At 39.0% G+C, this 16,434-nt stretch overlaps 5 protein-coding genes across 6 annotated transcripts; 2 read left to right on the plus strand and 3 right to left on the minus strand.

Moving 5' to 3' along the window:
* Positions 1-329: 329 nt before the first annotated feature.
* On the minus strand, positions 330-2,226 carry LOC6645618 (phosphoglycolate phosphatase 2). The gene is made up of 3 exons (XM_002068086.4): positions 2,111-2,226; positions 767-1,454; positions 330-698 (listed from the first exon to the last, which is right to left on the minus strand). The coding sequence occupies exons 1-3, from the start codon at positions 2,205-2,207 to the stop codon at positions 542-544; spliced, it is 942 nt and encodes a 313-aa protein (XP_002068122.1). The 5' UTR covers positions 2,208-2,226; the 3' UTR covers positions 330-541.
* Positions 2,227-2,633: 407 nt separating this feature from the next.
* Positions 2,634-4,597, plus strand: LOC6645619 (probable ATP-dependent RNA helicase DDX52). The gene is made up of 3 exons (XM_002068087.4): positions 2,634-2,740; positions 2,799-4,180; positions 4,241-4,597. Exons 1-3 carry the CDS (start codon positions 2,678-2,680, stop codon positions 4,575-4,577), a joined length of 1,782 nt encoding a protein of 593 aa, XP_002068123.4. The 5' UTR covers positions 2,634-2,677; the 3' UTR covers positions 4,578-4,597.
* Positions 4,598-4,603: 6 nt separating this feature from the next.
* Positions 4,604-5,983, minus strand: LOC6645620. 2 transcript variants are annotated; one of them, XM_002068088.4, is made up of 2 exons: positions 5,585-5,983; positions 4,604-5,520 (listed from the first exon to the last, which is right to left on the minus strand). In XM_002068088.4, exons 1-2 carry the CDS (start codon positions 5,963-5,965, stop codon positions 4,630-4,632), a joined length of 1,272 nt encoding a protein of 423 aa, XP_002068124.1. In that variant the 5' UTR covers positions 5,966-5,983; the 3' UTR covers positions 4,604-4,629. The 2 variants fall into 2 exon arrangements, with proteins under 2 accessions (XP_002068124.1, XP_023033075.1); XM_023177307.2 differs by having other exon boundaries at positions 5,579-5,983.
* A 227-nt stretch (positions 5,984-6,210) lies between these two features.
* Positions 6,211-7,931, minus strand: LOC6645621 (zinc finger protein OZF). The gene is made up of 2 exons (XM_023177306.2): positions 7,448-7,931; positions 6,211-7,386 (listed from the first exon to the last, which is right to left on the minus strand). Exons 1-2 carry the CDS (start codon positions 7,830-7,832, stop codon positions 6,221-6,223), a joined length of 1,551 nt encoding a protein of 516 aa, XP_023033074.2. The 5' UTR covers positions 7,833-7,931; the 3' UTR covers positions 6,211-6,220.
* Positions 7,932-8,195: 264 nt separating this feature from the next.
* LOC6645622 lies at positions 8,196-14,823 on the plus strand. Its single transcript, XM_002068090.4, has 6 exons — positions 8,196-8,425; positions 8,543-8,649; positions 11,565-11,641; positions 11,712-14,141; positions 14,204-14,368; positions 14,434-14,823. The coding sequence occupies exons 1-6, from the start codon at positions 8,379-8,381 to the stop codon at positions 14,668-14,670; spliced, it is 3,063 nt and encodes a 1,020-aa protein (XP_002068126.4). The 5' UTR covers positions 8,196-8,378; the 3' UTR covers positions 14,671-14,823.
* The last annotated feature ends 1,611 nt before the right edge of the window (positions 14,824-16,434 follow it).

Genomic DNA, 16,434 nt, shown 5'->3' on the forward strand with positions numbered 1-16,434 from the left:
AAATGGGATCATGGGATGTTAAGAAAAAATTGCCGTCTCTGGTTTTTTTTTTTTAAAAGCTGGCAAGTCAAGTACCTATCTAAATGGATAATAATAAATGCATATTTTTAATGAAGATCTATGGAATTATATGTGTATGTATGTATGTATGTATAAGTATGTACTTGTCAGCAACTAAAATATTTAAATCGAAATGCTATATGTAAAATCTATGTAGGAACGTACAGTATGTGGAAAAAACAAATAGAAATAAATGGAATATATTAAAGTTGTTTTTTTTTTCCTACTTGTCCTACAGTTCATAGGAGATCTAGAGAGAGCCAAGTATCTTATGCCCTAATTTAACCAAGCTAAATGCATTAGAAGGGGAAATTTGTTCAAAGCTCCTTTGATTTAACCAAGGTTAAGGCACATATTATTCCGCTTAATCACTTTTTCACCCAGAACCGATCGATGAGAGATATTTTTGCAAATTTCCTGTAAGATTGATGTATCTAGTTTGTGTTATAGTTGAATAATTTATTTTGTTTCAATTTTGGCTTTATAGATAACGCAATAGATCGGCCAATTTGGGTAGATAAACTTCTGGTTGGACCAAATTTTGATGTTTTGCCAACGTATCCAATTGATAGCTGCCCGTGCCCACCAATAATGAACGCATATTACAATTATGTGCAAAACCTACATCAATTTTCAAGCTGCAGTGGAATACAACAAAAAGATTACAAAAAAAATGATCAAAGAATCTAAAATACCATCCACTTACCAATCACCAATCATTAGAGTGCGTTCTGGAATTAAATCTCCATTCTTAATGTAAGGCTCCAAGACGAAGGGATTCGGTTTACCCATTTCCAGTGCATTGATCTCAGCACAAGCCTCAATCCCGGATACAAAGGCCGCTGTGCCAGGTATGTGAAAATTTGGATACTTGTGCACCGCGTCCTTGTTGGTCACAAGAAAGGCAGCATTTTTATTGCTACAAAGTATGTGACATGCACGAGCCATTTTGCAATAGCTGAAATGTTCATCCCAGCCGACGACAACGGCTCCCACATTGACGGTGGCCTCCTCTTTGGTAAACTCTCTCAATGCAAAATCCTGCCATTTGTCAGTTGGAGCCAACTCTTCTCGCTCACCTGCTCGAAAGCTGTCAATGTTATGGGCCTTTAATTCCCTAGCAATGGCCGCATTGCCAACCACATAGACTTTGTGTTTTTTAGTGTCAAATCGTCCGTTTCCCTGCAGATAATCCACAATGGTCGATGTGGGTGATATAATGTGATGTTCATTTGGCAATTGGAAGCCCAAACGTTGAGCTCTATCAAAGAGCTCTCGACGAGTTTTCAAACCATTGTTCGTAATGAGATAGACCTTTTTGTTTAGGCGATTTTGTAGGGTGTTTAGAACCTCGGCAGCTCCTTCTATTGCTATATCGTCATGCCATATGGTGCCTACAAGGTAAATGAAAAGAAATTTAGATTATATAGAAAACAAAGCAGAAGAATCAAAGCAGGATCTGGTGATGTATAGTATGGAAAAATCAGTTCCTTAAGGTATGCAATAGGTTTCCAAAAATTCTTGACATTAAAATAAACTTTGGCCTGACCTGTAGTAAAAACAAATTTCTATAATTAATGCTTGCATCTAGGACTATTCTATATTCACTATATATTAAAAAGGTTCTTTAGTTTCCGTGACTGCCTAATTGCTCACTTTAGGGGGTAAAATTTAAGTGTTTTCAGTTTTCCATATGTTTACCTAAAAAAATAGAATAATCAATCCGCAAGCTTCAACAAGAATAAGAAAATATGAACAAAACTAATATATATGACATATGCGCATTTTTTTTTTTAAATTTGATAAAATATTATGTTTATTGATATCCATCTGATCGATATTGTGTTATCATCGTGAGACAAGTGAAAACCTCGGTCAATGTCATATGGACAACATGACTGCTCTCTTCTTGTGTCTTGCTTTCTCTCTCTCTCTCTCTCTCGCGTTTACTCTCTCATAGACACACAACCCACATAGCTACAAACACACGCACATATTCACAGAGAGTGTGTAATAGAATATATATGTATGTGTGTATATTCCAACTCACCATCACAATCACTGAGAACTGTATCGAAGCTTTGGAGCCAACTGCTCACCTGTTCAGCTGTCAGATCCAACAACTGAGTGGAGCTACCTTTCAGCATTGTAAACCTCTCGCGATAAAGTTTGCGACTCGACTAAATCAGTGAGCATACAAAACCCAATTCATTGTGATTGTGAGTATTTATACTGTGCATGTATGTATGTTTATTACAATAATCATTTTGCTAAAAACGATATTATATAGCATGTGATTAGCGATGAAGTAAGTTCACTCAAAAGACGGTAAAGATGATTCTGATATTTATGTGTAATTTTACTTAGCAATTTTAGTGTTGTATAGTCTCTAGCAAATTTTAAGATTTTAATCTTTAGTTGCAACTTCACGTAATGATCGAAATTTAAATTATATTTTTTTGGCGCTCCATACACGATAGTCGATGTATCGATCATTTTCAATATATCGATAGGAAATATTTAGTATCGATTAGTATATCGATTCGGTGTGAGTGTAAACAACAAAAACAAATGCACGTGCGTTTGGCTCCAAATAATTATAAATTTTTAAAGAAATATGGATGAGTTTGACATATTTAAGCTAATAACAGCTGGAGCTAGATTCACCAAGAAACGAAAGGTAAGTAAAACGTTCCGTCTAAATGCAAATGTATCATATAAATTAAGTCTATTGCCAGGCACCAAACAAACCAAATGCTTGTTCAGAGAAATCAACCACATTGGAGGCGGAAACCCAGCCACAGGTGAAAAAGGCAAAAAAGTCGGATGAATCAACTACAAGTGAATTTCGTTTACTGGCCGATAATAGCCAGAACAGCCAGTCCAAAGCTCAGAAAAACAAGAAAAAGGCAAAGGAGTTGACACCAGAGGAAAAGGAGCGACTGCAGCAAGAGGCGCGAGTGAACGAATTGAGAAAGAATCACAATATATCGGTCCTGGGAAAGGACATACCGCCGCCTATAAACAATTTTGATGAGCTTCAACAAGAATTCCAGTTGCTGCCGCGTCTGCATCAGAATCTTCAGTCCTATGGTTTTCAGCAGCCCACTCCTATACAAATGCAAGCATTGCCTGTTATGCTGCGAAACCGGGCCCTAATGGCCTGTGCTCCTACAGGATCCGGTAAGACTCTAGCCTTTCTTACGCCAATTATAAATGGACTGCGTAGCCATCAAACCTCCGGTATAAGAGCTCTGGTCTTGGCACCCACACGAGAGCTTGCCCAGCAGATATATCGCGAGTGCTCGGAGCTGACACGGGAAACGGGCTTGCGAACACATTTCATCAGCAAAGTGAGCGAGGCGAAGCAACAACATGGCCCGGAGTGTAAGCAAAAATATGATATTCTAATCTCAACACCAAATCGTGTGAGATTCCTACTACAACAAGAGCCTCCACTTCTGGATCTCTCCGCTGTGGAATGGTTCGTCTTGGATGAGGCAGATCGTTTAATGGAAGAGGGCAAAAATAACTTCAAGGAGCAGCTTGATGACATATACTCGGCTTGTTCCCATTCCGGAAAGCGTGTGGCCTTCTTCAGTGCCACCTACACAGTACCTGTGGCCAAATGGGCATTGCGGCATTTAAAGAACTTGGTGAGGATTACTATAGGAGTGCAGAACAGTGCCACCGATACAGTGCAGCAGGAATTGCTCTTTGTGGGATCCGAGAGTGGAAAACTAGTGGCCATACGAAACTTGGTAAAAGAAGGACTTCATCCTCCCGTTCTGATATTCGTCCAAAGCAAAGATCGCGCCAAACAACTATTTGAGGAACTACTTTACGATGGCATCAATGTGGATGTCATCCATGCCGAACGTACTCAACATCAACGAGATAACTGTGTGCGTGCCTTTCGCGAGGGCAACATTTGGGTGCTCATCTGTACTGAGTTAATGGGTCGCGGTATTGACTTTAAAGGAGTCAATTTGGTCATCAATTATGATTTTCCGCCAACAACCATATCCTATATACATAGGATTGGTCGAACAGGTCGAGCCGGTCGACCAGGACGGGCTATTACCTTCTTCACACAAGAGGATACGGCCAATTTGAGGAGGTAAATATATATATTTACAATCAGCTTGGGTTTTATCTAAGATCTTGTTTCGACTTACAGCATTGCCCAGATTATTAAAAACTCCGGCGGAACGGTTCCTGAATATATGCTGCAAATGAAGAAAGTTTCGAAATCAGAAGCCAAAATGAGGGCTAAGAAACCCCTCGATCGGGAGGAAATATCCACTAAGATCAAGCCCGTAGAATTGAAGCCTGAAAAAGAGCATAAAAAGTTTGATAAAGGGCAAAAAAAAACTGAAAAAGTCGCGACCAAGGTGAAAAAACAGAAGCTGGCAAAGATTAATAGCAAACCGAATGGTAAAGATCAATCCAAAGGTTTGGCTAAAGGAAAAGTTGGTAAAGCCAAACAGAAAACAAAAAAGCCAAGTAAAAATTAAATAGTTAATAAAATTGTGTGCTTTTTTTTGTACTCCTTTGTAACTTATTGTTTTATTCTCCCTGTTCAATGACCACCAGTTCATCTATCATTTCCACTCTCTTACGCAGCCCCTTCACATCCTTTTCCCCACCCCGGAATCCACTTAGGCTACCGCCCCACTTGAGTTTAACTTGTCCGGTCTCCAAATAGTCATCGTTGAATTCCTCGCATAGATTGTGCATGGCACAAATGCTCTCCACAATTAAACGAACCTCATTTAAATCCCTAGCCTCTAGGGCATACAAAGTGTTGAAGCGGCGAGCCAATGTATCGAGGACATCATCAGCCAATTGGAACGCCGGCTTCAGTAGATCGTTGAACAGTGTATCCTTACGAAAGCATTCAGCTTCAAGAGGTCGCATTAAATACGATTTAAGTGGAAAGACTTCACTGCCAATGAGATAGCTTCCGGCTGGCATTGTCCGTGGATTAAGGGCGAGTGTCTGACCAATTGGCGATTCCTCAAATGTATAATCCTGTGCCAGTTCCACATAGCAATCGATAATCTTGTTCTCGCCATTGCATATTAGTTGCAACACCACTGCCACCTCGGCGTGCTCCGATTCTAGGAATATATCTAGGCGCTTTAGCACAATAATACCGAAAAGGTCTCGAAAACATTTCAACGACGCCAGACGCTGGAAGCCTCCGAGCGTACTCTGCTGTGCGGCTAGGGAATTTGGCCATTTAATGAAACTCTCGTATTGATCGGAAATAATGTGCCAAAAACTGCGGACCACTTGCTGACACAATGACCAGGGTAATTGGAATTTTCTGGCTATTTCCTCGAAGTGCTCATCTGTGGCCAGTTTCCACATAGCAAGCGAGAGAATAGTTTGCGGTGTGGGCGAGCCTGGTACGGCATTTCTTTTTAGCATCTCCTCCAGAGATTGTTGAATTTTCTGTAACAATTTGTGGAGGGAGGGGTTAAAACGAATTTTCACTTCAGGTCTTACTCACTCTCACCAGAAAAGTCAATTTTCGCATATGCAAATAGGATTCAAATTGGGCATCCACATATCTATGGAGTAAATTAAGTTCTGCATATTTCCATTCAACTTTGGACGATTTTTTTGGTGGTAATCTCGAATTTTCTGATGCCGTGTCCCCCCGGCTGCGTTTCCTTCTAGTCTGGTGACCTTTGTTGTTGTTGTTGTTATTGTTGGCGGCTCGCTTTTGTTGCATTAATGCAAATATTTCGGCTTCATCGTCACTAGGTGCCAATAGAGAGGAACTTTGGTTTGCTCCACCACCAATTGGTCCAATGGTTTTGCTTGAGGATTGATCTATAAGCAAATCCTTTGTTATAATTGTCGCTATATTGGCCAATAAAGCACGCTCCTCCATGTTGCTGCTATCCTCGTTGATGATGTTGTTGTTGTTGTCTGTCTGTCTGCTATACTGTCCTTATTTTGTCACCACCATACATTTTGAGAAGCTTCCCTTTTTGAGTCCAACCCCCTTTTCGACAATCAGCTGTTCAAATCCTTTCATCTAGAGATGGACACGACGGTGACTATCGCAACGCAAGGAGAGCAGAGCAGCTTTCCTTCTTACACTATTGATCCCGAACAAAAAAGGCCGTTTAGGAACAATTTTATTTTATTTATCCCTCTCAATATTATTGTGTATTGTTCTAATGTGTTTCTTTAACGTCTGAGGATGGGAGAATCCTTTGGGACATTGTTCACATTGATATGGTCTCGCCTTATGCGTGATTAAATGCGTTTCCAGTATTCTTTTTAACTCAAAGCCAATATCGCAAAAAGGACATTTGTGTGGGAAAGTTTTCTCCTCGGGAAGATTAATTGGTGCTTTGATGTGAATGCGAAGATGATACTTTAAATTTCTGAAATTATCGAATCCCTTGGGGCAATGTGGACACTTGTGGGGTTTGTCCTTATTATCTTGATGCCAGATGAGATGCTTTTGCAAGGATTGATTTGAGGCAAATAGCTTATCACACTCTGTGCACTTGTAGGGACGCTCGCCCGTATGGATACGCAAATGGGACTTCAGATGGTGATTATGCGAAAAGGCCTGGCCACAGGTTTCACACTTGAATGGCTTCTCACCGGTGTGGACACGTATGTGTTTCTTTAAATTTGCATCGACAAAAAAGGATTTGTCACATTGCAAGCACTTGTAGGGACGATCATCGTTATGTCCTCTCAGATGAATGATTAAGTGCTGTTTCTGTCGAAAACTTAAATCACATATTGTACATTTAAAGGGCCGTTCTCCTGTGTGCAAACGCAGATGGGTCTTAAGATTCGCATTTTTGGTAAAAGCCAGCGGGCAGCTGGGACATTGGAAAGGCCGCAAGCCATTGTGTCGTCGCTGATGGGCTTTAAGATTGCGATGAAGATAGACAGTTTTATCACATTGTTGACAGTTGAAGGGACGATCCTCGCCGTGGGTAACCAAATGCATACGCAGTGTTGTACGCTGCGAGTAAGACTTATCGCAATGATGACACTTAAACGGACGTTCGCCTGTATGGGAACGTGTGTGAATAATCAATTGGGCCTTGGATTTAAAATCCTTTCCGCAAGTCTCACAGAGATGACAACGATCTACAATTCTCTTTTGACCACCCATATGCAGGCTAAGAGAGTTTTCCGACTTTAAAGTCATACCACACTCGGTACAGAGCAGAGATTCCATCTCTTTCTTGTCTGCTCTGAGAATACCTCCATCTGATTTGGGATCAGATATATCTTGTAAAGCTATGACTTTGTCGTCCTCTGTTGTATCATTCAACATCACTGAAAGGAAGCGCACAGATGAGAACATATTATTCCAAATTTTTGTCCGTATTTTCCTCACCCTGTACGAACTGACAGCTAGCCACCATGTTCTTGGTCACATGTATGTCGGTCTCTTTCGCTTCTTTTCTTAATCCGACTGGGTTTTCTGCATCCTCAATTCGTTGCCCTTTTAAAAGTTGACAGAAATGGCTAAAACTTTGTTGGCATCGCTGTTTGAAATGAAAAGCATTTTCGGCTGCTAATACACAATCCAGACAAATATGTTGAGGCAGTGCATCTTGCTTGACTTGATAGTTCTCCTCTAATACATTGTTTATCATATCCGGCAAGGCTGGATAACAAAGATCAGTCACCTGTTGCTTGGAGAAGATCTCGATCAAAGTGAGAGAACTATCCATACAGACTCGACACAAATGCTTGCCATTTTCTTGGGTACATTCCATTTTTGCATTTGTATACAAATAACCGCTTAATTACTATTTAGTTAATTCATATGTAAATAATCAAACAGCTGACGGTAGAATAATGTTTATCGATAACATTTTTAAATTTCTTCACCGTTAGACTGGCACTTTTTTAAAAACTATTAAGTTAAATCGATTTAAATATTGATGTTCAACCCAAATTAAATATTAGCATAATATACTCTAAATTAATTATACATAAACATAAAAAAAACTTCACATTGCACAGCTGTTTCTACAGATTTTGCGACTGCGACTGTGACTGTTACCGTTGCATGATAGCCAGATAAAAATAAATATCGATGTTCTAGTGATGGGCGATATGTTTGTTGAAAAATTAGTATATCAAACACACACACACAAACACGACCGAATAGCCAACTATAACATAAATAAGTCTTTTTGTTTGTCCAGTTTGTCTCGCAATAATTTAAGTCAAATGTAAAACAAAAAAAGTTCAAAATTGTTATTGTTTATATAGAAGCTTAAGCTTAAGCCGTTATAAAAGAAATTCCATCGCTGGACATGGATATACTTGATATTGATGAGGCTCTTAAGGATGATTCATATATGTAAGCTACTTCTTAAAATCTAAAAACCATTGTGCTACCCCATCATCGTTCCTGGCGTTCTGTTGCGAAAGATGCTAAAAATAACTCTACATATGATACTTGTGTGCATTCCGACAGATTTCTGGCGGATAGGTCCCATGATGATGTCTCCAATATATTGCAACAGTGGAAAACAAATAATCAGACGCAAATGCAAATGCAGCTGCCCTACAGCAATGAGCAAGGTAAGAAGAAATTATCCATACATACAACAACCAACCAATACATATGTGTGCCTGTGTCTGCATCACTGCCATATGCAGTCGCCGCCTTCTTCTCCCATATGCAGTTGCGCTTTCTAAAAACAAAAAAAAAATACAAAAAATTTGGGTTAAACTGCCAGCCCCGACGGTCGTTGACAATATATGTATGCACATACATATATACAGACACACACATTCATGTGATTGAGATTGGGTGGCCGCGGCGGCATTGGGCACTACTTTGAGTGTGGGCAGGAGCTTGGTTGTGTTTAACTTACTTACATACCGTTTCATTGGTAATAATGGTTTTCCAACCGTCCAATTCCATGTTGTTTTTGCCATAAATGGCCCAGTCGGCGGTAATTAATCAAGCGACAAAAACTCATTCCACTCCATTCCACACACTCACATGCTGGACAAACAGCTGTGCGTGGTCTATATGGCCATGGATATTGGCAAAGAATAATGTATAATAAATAACAACTAATGCCTTACAAGTAACTCCGGTTGCGAGCTACGAGAGTATCAACATATATTGATTACACTTCCTGCTTAATTAACAGAAATCAATATGCTTGTTGTGTGGGAGATTTTCTAATCTATCTATGTGTGCATGTAAATGTAAAGAAAGAAAGAAAGATGAACATTTCACAGAGATCGATTGATCAAGAAAATAAATCAGCTGTTTTTTTTTTATATGGTTTCTTGTAAGTTAATCAGCAAATACGAAAACTTGTCCAAAATGTTGACTGTTAGTTTATGAAACTGAATATAATATTAAGTCAGATGTTGTCAAGGTTTTCAATTTATGTTATCGATGGTTATGATTTAGGATTTTGATTATGAATGAATGTCAGAAAAGTGACAACTAAAAGCAACACTGCTCCAACTGTAAAATCCTTTGACATCCACTAACACTACGATAGAAAATTTATATTAGAAATCATTCTGACATTGAAGCAAATAGAAGAACATTCGAAATTAAAGAAAAAAAAAAAAGAAAAATTAAAATGAAAATTATAGCGACAAAATGCAAAAGTAATGGAGGTCGCGGGATTGTGAAACGTCAAGTGGTCATACCCAATACAAGCGTAAACGAATACGATAAACTGCAACGCTTCATTCAAGCCCTAGCAAATGTTCCAAATGGCTTGTCCAAGAATGAGAGGCAGGCACAGCAGCAGGACACTGCGAAAGTTGTAAAAATTTGTTGGTATACCGTATACATTAGAACTGGAGAAACAGTCAGCGACTCCTCAATAATGCTGACCATAGGATGGATTTTAAGACCCCTAGTTGTCAGACCATACAATTTTGAGCGCGTTGGCACTGAATGTCAGTTTTATCTCGACGATCTTTTGGTGGCTAAACGCTTGATGCGTTTGGAACATGCTTTTGCCGAGCAATACATTTCGGAACCGCTTGACGTGAGAGTGGTCATTGGATTGCCATCAGTCGAAATGAATCCAAAGATTACTATGGAATTGGTAAACGGGATTAGAAGTGCTTTGAAAGCCAATTATGATCCAAATACTCAATGTCTTGACCTAACTCAATTTCATAGTAAGATGACTGTGTTCTGTCCATTGCATGTGGAGAAATTGTTGAAATGTGTCCTCCAGGTAATATCGCAAGAAGTGCCCATGGTAAAGAAAATTGTTTTAAAAAACAACAATTTGTGTTCATTGCTGGCATTTAGATGTATATCGTGGCCTTATCCCCAGTTGGAGACGCTCGATATAAGTTTCAATAATATCAAGATTTTTGATGATTTGCCATTTCTAAATACATTGAAAGTAAATACTTTAATCCTTTCGGGAAATGGGATTGGTCAGCACACATGCTTGGAAGAAATGAAGAAAATCTCACCTAACACGACCCTTATATGCAATACATTGCAGTTGGATCATGGTATGGACAAGCAGCCCGTAGATATTATCAAATCACCAACGTCTTTTCTACTACCAAAAATTGATCACAATTCGAATGCAATGGCAATAGATTTCTTTTTAAGATTCCATCAGACCTATTACCCACATTTTGATAAATGTGAAGATCGATCGGGTCTTGGCATATATTATAGCCCCATGGCAATGTTTTCGCTAAGCGTTTCCGATAATTTGTTAGACGTGGATGCGTATAATCATTACAATCGCAATCAATGCTCCAATCAATTATCCTTGTTTGACCCTTTAAGGAAGCTTCAAATTGGTGGTTCAGCCATTGTGAAGGCTTTGAATCGCATTCCAGAGATTCAATCGCAGCACAAGGACTCGACCATAAGTGTCCTAATGTATACAGATAACATGCGAGCTTTCGTCTTAACGGGCTCATTTCTGGAGTCCACGAAAAACGGTTGGACTAAACGTCAATTTCAACGGACATTTATATTGACTCTATCGGAAGTTGGTAATTGGTTAATATCAAATGACATGCTCTGCATTACAGAGCCACCGAAAATGGAAACGATCAAAATTGAAGAACTGTCAATTGGTACAAATGATCCACATAAAAGTGAGAAGGATACAACTTCTGATCTCTTAAATGAGAATATGAAACAGTTAATGCTGACAAATCCCGAAGATTGCTCGATTGCTGGACAATCGAGTCTAAGATCAAATATGATATCACCAATTCCAAGTTTCACGGATTTAATTGGTGATGATAACGATTCCATCGATCTGGAGGTCGATATTAATGAGAATATATTTGAATCAGAAGAAGAAAGCCTTTAAGACTCATTAAACAACACAGCTCCCCTAACAAGCACACACAGACACAGACACACACACATACACACACACACACACACACATACACACAATACATCCTCTCTGTTGCTTGATAAACAAAATGAATTAATTTCCTACAATTTTCAACTTTATATACTTATGAAGCGTACAAGCTTAACTCAAAGACATTTACACGGCCTAAACGAAGATCACAAGCTGCACAGAATCTGGAAACACAGTTTGTAAGTTTCAAATAGAACTGAGTTTACAATCAGTTTATATAATTAACAACGTCTTTTTTTGTTCTTGCAGACACAAAATGCTTCTGTTCCAGGGGCAACAACACCAGCCATGCTTCAATTGGAAATTGGTGGACTAGTTACCACTAATACCAATATGCACAACAAATCCTTCTTGCAAGATACTTCACCACCATCATCCCTATGCTCATCGATGACAAATGATCGTATGAACAACTCGTTGATAACATCGGCAGATTTTTCGAACCTCAACTTCCTTCAGTCAACAGCAAGTTTGGAGCAGGAATTGAATTTAACAACGACATTAACCAACTTTGAAAATATTGGTGGTGGTGGTGGTGGTGATGGTGGCCTGGGTGGATATTCATTGAGTGACATGATCAGAGATCGTAAGGCTCTTGAAACTCTCACGATGTGTGATGATGATGGAACTTTGATCAAAGACTCGCACATTGGGCAAATAGATGAGATATCGCTGACATTGAGCAAAACAGCCTCCGGTTGCAGTACAATGGACAATAGCACTGACAGTATGTCCAATCCTTTGGCCACTGAAAGGAATTTGCCCATTTGTAATGCCCTACAAAGAACCATGATATTGAGCGAGGAGATGATTGGTGATACAACATTCAATTTGGTTGATAGTTTGACCACACCAACAACTGATTCGGAATCCTTGCCAGCCTTCGATGGAAATTTAACATTTAAACGACCAAATCGGGCCCCAGCGTTGAATGAGACATTGGTATTGGCTTCACGGCAGGTTAATACGACATTTACAGAAGGATGTGATACACCGGAGGCTCGCTGCGAAACTCCAGAGAATGTTGATAAAAAGTTGGCTGCTCTCAATATGGAATCGTCCACCCCGCTCACCACAAACAGTATGCGTTCCCATTATCATTATAATAACAACAATAATAATAATAACAAGACCGGATATACGCCCACTTTGAAGGGTGGGCGCAACGAAGAAGTTAACCTATCGCCAATCGTGGGGACGCCCCAACGTCTTAACACCACCTATGAGCCAACACCTAAGATGGCGCCATTCGATGGTGAGAAATTCGTTATGGACACTATGGAATTGTTGGAGCAAATCGAGCAGCCACTGGATGGCACATATAACATGTCCGAGGAACACAAACAGATGCAATGCGTCATGGATCTGGCAGAAGCGGAAGTAGAGCTGCTGGCCCAACAAGGCGATGAAGAGCAATTTGAAAACATGCTGGCCGAGATCAGCAAAGTAAATTTGAATGCTGAGCAATTAAAAATGCAGAAATCTCTGGATAGTATCAAAAAGCGTTTTCACAAAGATGACGGGGGCGACCAACAAGAAGAACATCAGCAGCAGCAACACCAGCTGGAGGAGCAACATCATCATCTTGTTGAGGCCGAGAAGGATAGAGTGGAGACGACACCCAACCATAGCCACAGCTTTGGGAGCACGAATGGAGCTGCAAACGGAAGTGGTGGAGCAGGAGCAGCTGCAAACGGAAGCAGTAGCAGCAGCGGTGGTGGAAAGGAACGTTTACTTAGTCGACGCAGTCGTCTTTATGATGATCTAAATCTAAGCTCCATGCAGGGCAGCAATAATAGCACCAACAGTTGCAATTCCACTTCTTTTATTGTCCAGAGAAGGGATGACCACCAACACCACCACCATGACCAAGGAGGTGAGGAGGAGCAGCAGCAACAACAACAACGGTACCAGGAGGACAACATTGGAGAAAATCATCAATCTCATCTTCAAACAGAGATTGATCCACCTAGCTTTAAGCTTGCCGAGCGTCGTGAACGTGATAGAGAACGCTTTAGGACCATTAAAATCACCAGGGAAATGCGTCAAGAGCAGGAGCAAGAACGTGACATAATAGTGCCTTGTATCGATGATGAGCAGCACCAACAACAGCAGGAGCAACAGGAGAATCCAGAATTAGAACGACAACCCTCGCCACCAGGACGACTTTCGCGACGCGATCAGAATCCTGTCTTCAACAATAACAAAACGGAAGTAAGTTCCAACAATTTCCTAACATATAAGAAACCCAAGGAAAAGAGTCTAATCAGTCGACGACCGCTGCCCGAAGCTCATCATTATCAACCACATCAGCAAGAAGTTCCATCAACATCGTCGACGACATCAGTTCTACCGCAACCGCGATCTCTCTCACGTCCGCGTTACATAAGCGGTCTGCAAAAGTTCACCACGGTGAGCAAGGCCACTTCAGCGGGAGCGGGTCTGAATGCGGCGCCTCCAGCGGCACCCGTATCAACCACTGTGCCTACTGGTGCCACTGGTGAGCTCAAAAGTCCCATGGGCATTAAGTCCAAATCGTTCCATAATCTATCCTCCAACATTGGTGGTGGTGCTGCTGCCTTATCGCGTCCCAGTCTTGGCGGTGGCCTAAGACGACCCGGTGTACAGCCCTCCAAGCTAATGAGTGGACTGCGTGGAGCATCACAACAAGCACCAGAGGTAATTAATGAAATATTATGTAGAGATTTTATGGTATACTAATTATTAACTTAATCTTGTAGGAGGATCCATCCGTTTTTAAGGTGCCAAAATTGGTCAGCGGCTTGCGTGGCCCAGCACAAGGAGGAGGAGGAGCCAAAAGAACCATGGGCAATGGCCTGACGCGGCCATCATCTGGTTACTATAGTCTAAGTGTTAAGCCTGCTCCCGAGGCAGATACCCCAGAGGTAAAAATCCTACATTAATTTCAATTTTTTTTGTCATTAATTGACTGATTTGATTATTTCGCCAGAGTCTCTCGTCGGCTTCATCGCGTGGAAGTCTGTATGGCAAGGATATGAAAGCAATAAATGGAGGAGTAGGTGGTATCAATAACCATCAATCAGCATTAGATGCACAGACGCTAACATCAAAGTTAACACAGGTGACAACTGGAGCTACGGGTATACCCAAACCATCTGGACTACGTCAACCCACACAGATGAAACGCAGTGGCTTGCCACGGCCATCAAGTATTGTGAGGCGTTGAATTAATCTGTCTTCTAGTTTACATTATTATTTTTGTGTTAGCCATCATCACTCCTTATCTTCTGTCCCTAATTCCCAATTCTGTGTAGTGTTTTGTATCCCGTTTTCCCATTTTTTTGTTCATTTATTTCCGATTAGAATATGCCTTCATCAATGTCTTTTAGCAGTTATTATTCGTTTTTAAGGCCTTTATACGATATTTTTGCATTTAATAATTCGTTCGATCAACTGTCATGACTCAAGAGAAATCATATAAAACACTACACAATATAATAATACACATACATACATAGCTACAACAACACCCACATACACACAAAATGCCTTACATGAAAGAAATATAGATAGTTAGAGAATGGAATAGACAGAGACAGACAGATAACAGATTAGGAAAACAATTTGCAACAGAGAGAGACAGAGACAAAAAAAAAAGAAAAAGAGAAAGAAAGAAAACAACAAAATATCTAATATATGTACTATATTTTTGTAAAATGCAAAAAAAAAAAATAATAATAATCTAAAAAACGTTATTTGTTGTGGACATGTGAGTTGAGAATTAGAGCTACGAAAAGCAAATCGAATAAACAAAGAAAAAACCTATACCTATAATATACTTTTAAGATCCGCTCAGAAACAAAACAAAACAAAAACCGAACTATATATGATAATAAACAAAAACAAAAACATGTTAAATCGAACTTACAAATATCGTATATATATATATATATATATATATATATATATATACATATATATTAATAAATATATTATATATATCAAAGGAAAAAAACAAAAATACTAAACGACAGCAATAATAATTGTCTCATAAATGAAAAATAGAAACAAAAATCAATACAAATTCTAAACCAAAATTGTTTATATTTTGCTATGATTAGAAGAAAAAAAAAAAATAGCAACTTTTTATATACAAAAAAACATTTGTTTTTCCTTAGGTGCAAATATTATTTAAAATCCGTGCTGCTGGCTCTATATATAAATATATATGTGCTATATTGTAAACCATCTGACACAAATTTCTCATTTACTTTACATTTAATAAAAAAAAAAAGTTACGAAAAAAAACAAGAAAAATTGCCCTAAACAATGTTAAATAATCATGAATAAGAATAATTTCAGTTGTAAAAAATTTTTACAATTAATAATAATGTAATGAAAAGAGATCTTAAATGCATCGATATAATTGGAAGAAACGGATTCTTTGTTTATAATTTTTGTTTTTTTTTTGTTTTCGATGACATGCTTGAAAAAGAAACAAACTAAAAATCTGAAATTTCAGTTTTCAAATGGCGACAGGTTTTTTGTACATTAATGTGTCTCGATAACTAAACCCATCACTAAATAATCACATACTTATGCATATCCTAAATTAAGTTTAGCCTTCAATTGTGCTTAAAGTTATACTATATATACATATATAGTATATTATTTGTTTAACCAACCAACAAGTGTATTTGAAAAAGGCTTCCCCACATGAAGCTCATTTATATACACATGTGTATATATATATAGTTTAAACTCTATTCGAATTATATAGTATTTGTATGACGACTACTACTAACCCTTAAGAATACCCTAATGTGTCCCCCCCTAGCCTAACCCATATAAAGCTTTAGCCATCAACTTGATATAGTTTGCTTGATCCCTTTTTATTGGGACACCTATAATCGAATTTAGTTTAGTTCTTAAGATAATGATTATTACTGATTGATTGATTGATTGATTAATTTATGCTAAACGCTTTTTC

Source organism: Drosophila willistoni (genome assembly GCF_018902025.1).
Source record: "Drosophila willistoni isolate 14030-0811.24 chromosome XR unlocalized genomic scaffold, UCI_dwil_1.1 Seg143, whole genome shotgun sequence".
In the NCBI taxonomy this organism is placed as follows: domain Eukaryota; kingdom Metazoa; phylum Arthropoda; class Insecta; order Diptera; family Drosophilidae; genus Drosophila; species Drosophila willistoni.